We start from the raw sequence: 6,587 nt of genomic DNA on the forward strand, positions 1-6,587 counted from the left end.
GATTGAGCAAGTCTTAGACCTGGTTTCTGTCTCTTCCTACTCATTCAGGCTTATTCCTACTACTTTTCTAGAAGCTTGACCTGGGGTGGACGACTAGTCGTGAGGACTCACAGATCTGCAGGCAAGTGCTCCTTTAACCACAGGATGGGCCTCCTCAAGTATCTCTTACTCAAACTACAAGCAAGAGGGATGGTAGCCCAGAATCAGTTTTCTTTCCTCTTTGTGGTATAAATCTTTATATATTTAAGACAGGGATGCAGAATTGAGACAGAGCAGATTTATTATCATCACAGGGTTCCTTTTCCCTTCCCCATCCAATCATCCAGGTCCGGGGTCCTTGGTCAGTTGGCAGGTTCAACCTGGGGGCCACTGAAGCTGTCGGCCCCCAAGTACGTGAATGTGCAGGTGATATACAGACTGTGCGCCAAGCTTGCCATCGTTGATTACTGAAATAGAGCTTGGGGTTAGGGGTCAGGATCATGGGAAAGGTCAGGGAATGAAGATCATAGTGAGGATTAAGAATGAGAATTCATAGGTGAGGGGCCCAAGGGCCAAATGTCACTCACCAAGTCGATATCCATCTCTTAGGCCCTCAGCCTTTGCTACCTTTTTGGCCACAAGGAGTAGGTGTCCTAGAAGCTATAGGGAGAGGGGAAAGACATATGTGGCTTCATTCACAGGGAGTAAAACCTCTACCTGAATCCAGCTAAAGCTCTGTTCTTCCCACCTGCTGGTCTTCTTCTTCAGCCTGGCTAATCCGAGGAATGGGCTTCTTAGGAATGACCAGGAAATGCACAGGAGCCTGAGGGGCCACATCACGGAACACGAGGCACTGGGAGCAGGAACAGGCCAGAGGCTACCATGTTACTTCCACAGGCTGATGGCATCTATGAAATTCCTAAGGGGATGGGTACTAAGGGCACTACACCTGCTGGTCCTCAAATAGAATGTCAGCTGGGAGGCTTCGGTCCAGGATCCGGGAGAAGATGGTTCGAGCTGCTCCACCAGGAGCTGCCTGCTGGGCCTTGGCCACTTCATTCCCATCAGTCACACCTGCAACTCCTCGAACCTGAATGTGGGTCAGACACACCCAAGGGAAGCAGTTGGCAATCCCTCTCCCATGTACTCAGTTGGGGCTGGCAGAAGCTGGGCTCTGATAGTTCATAACTTTGTCCTAAGAACCTTTTAGTCGTTCCCACCCAAGGGAAAAGTTCCTGAATTTCAGAGCATCAGCAGCAAAGAGTAGGGCCAGACGGTGCTGGGACTGGTTAAATAACAGGCAATATTACCATGCAGGATTCAGCAGTGCAGTTGATTCCCGCTAATGTGTCTATGAAGTCTAGTGCTGTTCAGGGGACAGGATCCAGAATGAGAGATGGGAGATTTAGGTCTCAGTTCCTATTTTACCACTGAATTACCTCAAATAAATCTTTTGGCTTCAAACCTCCAGTAAATGTGTGGTTTATATCATCTCTTAAAATGGCTTGAAGCTCTTTCTGTTTACTCTAACCTTGTTAATCTGTCTCCATTTATTTCCATTACTCATTTTCTGATCTTTAAGTCTCGTTACCTGTTTTATTTAGGTTTTAATGCAATTGCCCTGTTTGACACGAGTTGATCCCTCGTGTGGGTGTCACATCCGACTTCTTACTGTGGATTTTAACCCCTGTCCCTTCAATCAGTGGAGGGAAGAGTTCAGGAAAGGAACTCAGCTCCCCCAGCTTCAGGGGATTGGGGATACAGAAGTCCCAGTTACCCAGGGGCTAGAGAAGGCTGAAGTCAGTATGTCACATTGGGGGAGAAAGGGACGGGATGAATTAGCCTTCTCTGACCCCTGAGTCACTTCTGGCAAGTGGGGAAGAGGAGACGTTAACAGTGCAGCAGTGCTTATTAAAAGGCCAGAGGGGGCAGAGGACAGGCTCCGAGAAGAGACCGCACACACTTCCTGCAGGGGGCACTGAGGTGGCTGCCCGGAGCAGGCGCAGGCAGCCGCCGCTGCAGTGACCCTGTCCTGACCTCGGCGCCCGGGCCTGGGCAAGGCGGCGGTCGTCTTTCGTTCACTTCTTCTGCGGCCACCAGTCAGACCTCAACGCACTACCCCGGGGCTTGCTCCTCGGGAAGCGCAGCGGCCACAGGCGGGCACTCCGACTCCGGCCCCCGCGAGGCTGCAGGGAGCTGGGAGGAACGCGGTCCCCGGCCCCGGAGGGCGTCAGAGCCCGTGGGGACCCCCTCTTCGTCCCCGCGGCCACTTCTCACCTGCGCCCCCCGTGACCCCGCAGCTGCGACGGCTCTGCGCGCCGCCCACAACCCGGCGACCAGCACCACGGCCGCCGCCATCTTCCCGGAGCCGCGGGAACCTCTCCCCGGGGTCGGCGCTCGGCTCTGCGGGCTGTCGGGCAGCGGGCGAGCGGCGGCCATTGGCTCAGTCGGTGGCCGGGACGAGCCCTGCCATCCCATTGGAGCGCGCTCCTGGGAATTATTCACCGCATTGGATCCGCCGCCACTTTAGAGGCGGGACCTTTCATCCCATTGGCGGCTTCTGCCAACTCAGGGCCAGTTTTCCTCCCCGTTGGCTTCGTCGTCTAGTCAGGGTGCAGGTTCCTTTCCCATTGGATCCCCTAACTAGTTTCGCTGGGAGATAAACTTCACTCCACGGGAAGGGCTACGGGAGCTACAGGCGGGATCTTCTCCTGGCGGGACCTGGTGCACGACACTGGCCCGGCTTAGGCTGCGGCTCCCGACTCGGTGGGGCTTTTACGTCTTTGGCTCGTCCTATTCAGCTCTGGGCGCTACTGGTGGGCTGGAAGCGGCCAAGGCTCGGTCACCTGCTGCGCGAAAGACTAAATACTAACTAAATACTTCGGACCCTTCCACCGCGCTGGCCAGGCGGCGGGCGGGCTTCTGAGGGCACTGGGCGCTTACTGGCTCCGGGACGCACCCGGGCGGGCTAAAGGTGATCTGGAACAGGGTCGTTTTTCCAAGTGGTGGGGTCGATACCCAACATTTTCTCCACAAAGGCAGTTCAGTTCCTCCAGCATGTTAAGGATTTTAACTTACTCGTCCAAGGGCAATCCCTCCTTAATTTTATGTTCTTGTTAACACATTCACTCCAGTTTTCAGAGCGATTTTTGCAACAGGCGGGGATGGGAGCATCCTGTCTTTGTCGTGTTGTTAATAAGCAAAGGAGTATTTATCCAATTTTCTTTTCCCATCAGAAAGGTGTGTGGTACCGTTAGCTCGGTGCCTGGCACTTTTGGTGTCGGGTTTGCTTTGCTGGACTACATATTTTTGACATGAGAAACATGAGGTTACAAAATACTGATATACTCAGACACACCAAGTAAGTTTTAGTCTGACCTTTAACACATAGGACAAGTTACCACTGTATTTTTAGTTTAGCACATGGTGTGACACATATAGGTGCTCAATAGTTGTTAAATAATAACATTCATAATATGTTATAATATGTATTGTATATTATATTATTCTCCCGCTTACAGTTTTTCATATTATTACATAGTCTATGTAAATATACTTTGTAATGGTTGTGTAATATTTCCTTGAATGAATTTATCATAGTAACCCTTCCTCTGTTGTTGACTATCAGTTGAATTAATTGTGATTGGTTATCATGGCTCATATAACCAGTATTGAGGAACTCTTTACTTCCAAAGATAATACAATTTCTTTTGGATAGCTATATTGTTATTAGAAAGTGTTTTCTCCTCCAAAGGGCAGACATCTAATCCTGCGATTTTCCTCAAGGGTCTTAGCAGTCCAGGCTGCATTCCTTCCTTTGGAGGACAGATGGCCTCCCTAAATGTGAGGAGATGTAGAATGGCCTCTTCTCTGTGCCCCAGAGGCTGCAGTTCTCTGTGGTGAACTCCAGGATACTGGGAGACCCTAGAGCTACCCTGGTGAAGGCAAGAGATAAGTGCAGCTGGGATTTAGGAGGAGGAAGGAAACCAGTTGGGAGGAGTTGGTGAGTATAAAGCACCTTGAAACTGGTATTTCCTTGGGTTTTCATAGAGAGCAGGCAACACAGAGGTTATTCCTGTTTTACGGATCCAGAAACTGCAGCCCGAAGAGGGAGAGTGACTTGCCTGTGGTCACAGAGCCTATTAGAGTCAGAATCTCCTACTCTCATAAGAATCATCTATGGATGTTCTAGTCACTCTCCACATTCACTGATTTTGACCCCTGGCCTACAGTCTTCTCTACTGCATGCACTTGTTTTCACCTGCAGCTGCTCTCATTTGAAAGCTGCAAAGCTCTGTAGACTCTGACTGCTGTCTCCTATACTTCAGTCCCTGTCATTACATCTGCTACTGGATGTCATTAGAGACTTCTATTTCTTTGACTGCTCTTTTTTCAGTCTGTCGATTGCTTCCTGGCTTTGCTTTCTTTCCCTGTTTGTGTGGTCTACTCTCTCCTCCTCCTCATGCCTTCTTCTTTTGCCTTATTTTCCTGATTATCTTCCTTGACACCTACCCATCTCCACCCATTAATCTAAATATTTTGCTTCTCTGCTTCTCTAACCAGGTTCTCGCTTCCAACTGTATCTGAATCTTATACTACTCACTGATTAGGTTTTTCTCCAATTCCCCACATAAGTCTTCCCAAACCTTCACCTTTCTCTTCCTATCTCCTTCTCCCCACTCTTATCCCTTTTCTTCCCCACCAGCAGTTGTCCTTATCTCCTGCTTCACAGGGAATACAGAAGCTATCAGAAGGGAACTTCCACAAGATCCTGTTCCCTGAAGCTCAGTGGAGGCCCCATCCTTTCTTCCATCCTCTTGGTCTTAGGAAGTGGTGTTTCTCCTGTCCTCCCTTCACCTTTGCCTTGATCTCATCCCCTCCCTCCATCTCTGGGATCTCATCTCACCAGACATCTCTCCTCTCTCTCTCTCCTGTATCTTTCAAGGTCTTTTTTTCTCCTGGCCTCTTCCTCTTTTCCTTCCTAAAAAGTGCTTCCTTGACTCCACATTTCCCTCCAGATATTGTCTGACTTCTCCTCTGTGCTTTTCATCCAAGCTTCTTGAAGAGACTCCTTCAAACTGACTGCTGTTTGGCTTCTGCTTCCACTGCACTAGTGTGAAACTGCACTCTCTGCAGTCCCCAAAGACCTTCCAATTGCAAAGTCTAATGTCTTTCAGTCTTTATCTTACTGGAGCCACAGCTGCATCTAACATCACTGCTCACTCTGTCCTTGAAATTTCCTCCCTCCTTGGCTTCCTTGAAGTTACTCTCCTTCTGATATCAGAGCCAGCAGCTTGAAAGTGAGCGTGATGGAGACAGATAGCTGGATCCAGCCTCTGTCCTGCCCCCAGTAGGTGCTGACTCTGAGGTCTTAGGGTGTCTGTCCCTGGGCGGGGCTCTACCCACCCCATACAGAGCCAGGTCAGATTTCTGTGACTTCTGCTTTACTGCTGATCTGGGCCAGGCTCACAAAGGCCTGCGCCAGTTGTTGACAGTGTCTGTCCCTGGAGGAGGGAAGAGCAAAGGTGAAAGGGTTAGGTTCGGGGGTCAGATGTGGGGTCAGGGTGGAGGATGCATGGGCCAGGGAGCCCAGGGGGACTAAGATGGGACCTGGGATGGCCAGAGGGCCCGTGCATCTGTAGGGCCACGAAATCAGAGTTGTTGAGTGTGGCTTCTTGGAGGACAGGCATCTCTGCAAAAGGCACATAGTCTGCTCCTGGGGGTGAAAACCAGTGCAGGCATGGGACATGAGGGGTGGTGGTGACGGTGAGGGAGTTGGTAGTCCTGGAGAGGATGGTTGAGGGGGAAGTGCCTTCTTGCCTGGTCTTCTGACTACAGACCCTGGAATGGTCCCAGGTTGCTCCCTCACCTTGAGGCCTTCCTCCTCGTCGCCGGGTCTCCCTGGTCTCAAAGAAAGTCTCATGTTCCTCCCAGCACCGGTCACAGGCCGCACAGAGGAAATTAGACTCAAAACAGTTGCAGCAACAGCCTGGAGCAAAAGGCAGCCCAAAACAGTACGGGTAACTGGGTCATCCCGATGGGCTGACTACATGCTCACGTCTTCCTTACCAATCACATGCCCAAGTCTCCTACCAGCTCCCCATCCTCATCCCCAAACTATTTGTATCCTATCCCCACTCCTCCCCTTCCCCTATTCTCCCCTTGCCCTAGAAGGTACCATGATGCTTGCAGGGATGGGACCCAGTGGCTGCATGGTCTTCATGGCTGTGTTTGCAGCGACATTGGGCTCTCCAGGCCTTGGGGTCGAAGGTGGCCCGTCTCTTGAGCCAGAATTCACCCACCTCCTCTGGGCGTGATGGGATAAAGCAGAACATGAGGCAGCGGCACTGGCTCACATGGCAGGGTACGGATATGTCTATGGGAATGGGGATGGATGGTGGGGTTAGACCAGCACCCGATAGGGCTTGGCCTTCCCGTGCTTACCACCCTCCCATGTACACACACACACACACACACACACACACACTTTTTGTCATATGTCCCAAGACATGACGGAGTACAGTTATCCCTCCACACTCAATGGTCTGGTCAGTTGTCCCCTACCTGAGATGACCTGGTGCTCTCTCAGCAAGTGACCACAAAAGCAT

General features: G+C 51.1%; 2 protein-coding genes across 2 annotated transcripts in view; both read right to left on the reverse strand.

Annotated features, from left to right (window-relative positions):
* Positions 1-262: 262 nt before the first annotated feature.
* Positions 263-2,428, reverse strand: HINT2 (histidine triad nucleotide binding protein 2). The gene is made up of 5 exons (XM_008564925.1): positions 2,257-2,428; positions 929-1,069; positions 728-832; positions 567-639; positions 263-446 (listed from the first exon to the last, which is right to left on the reverse strand). Exons 1-5 carry the CDS (start codon positions 2,416-2,418, stop codon positions 355-357), a joined length of 573 nt encoding a protein of 190 aa, XP_008563147.1. The 5' UTR covers positions 2,419-2,428; the 3' UTR covers positions 263-354.
* The window catches only part of LOC103583664 (protein FAM221B-like), a gene marked incomplete at its 5' end in the record, with an annotated part of 6,158 nt that continues 568 nt past the window's right edge, over positions 998-6,587 (reverse strand). Inside the window, 4 exons of the mRNA XM_008564927.1 lie at positions 998-1,069; positions 5,386-5,483; positions 5,849-5,968; positions 6,158-6,355. Coding sequence (XP_008563149.1) covers positions 5,446-5,483; positions 5,849-5,968; positions 6,158-6,355 — 356 coding nt within the window. The remainder of the gene's footprint in view (positions 1,070-5,385; positions 5,484-5,848; positions 5,969-6,157; positions 6,356-6,587) is intronic.

Source organism: Galeopterus variegatus, unplaced genomic scaffold, assembly GCF_000696425.1.
Source record: "Galeopterus variegatus unplaced genomic scaffold, G_variegatus-3.0.2 Scaffold25466, whole genome shotgun sequence".
Lineage (NCBI taxonomy): Eukaryota > Metazoa > Chordata > Mammalia > Dermoptera > Cynocephalidae > Galeopterus > Galeopterus variegatus.

What these genes read in the sequence shown, in the direction of transcription:
- HINT2 (XM_008564925.1), bottom strand. Translation starts at nt 2,418, where the DNA reads ATGGCCGCCGCTCGCCCGCTGCCCGACAGCCCGCAGAGCCGAGCGCCG. An exon ending in CGGGGTCACGGGGGGCGCAG is followed by an intron (nt 1,070 to 2,256) that starts GTGAGAAGTGGC and finishes ACCCACATTCAG; the next exon opens with GTTCGAGGAGTTGCAGGTGT. An exon ending in TTCTATTTGAGGACCAGCAG is followed by an intron (nt 833 to 928) that starts GTGTAGTGCCCT and finishes TCCTGCTCCCAG; the next exon opens with TGCCTCGTGTTCCGTGATGT.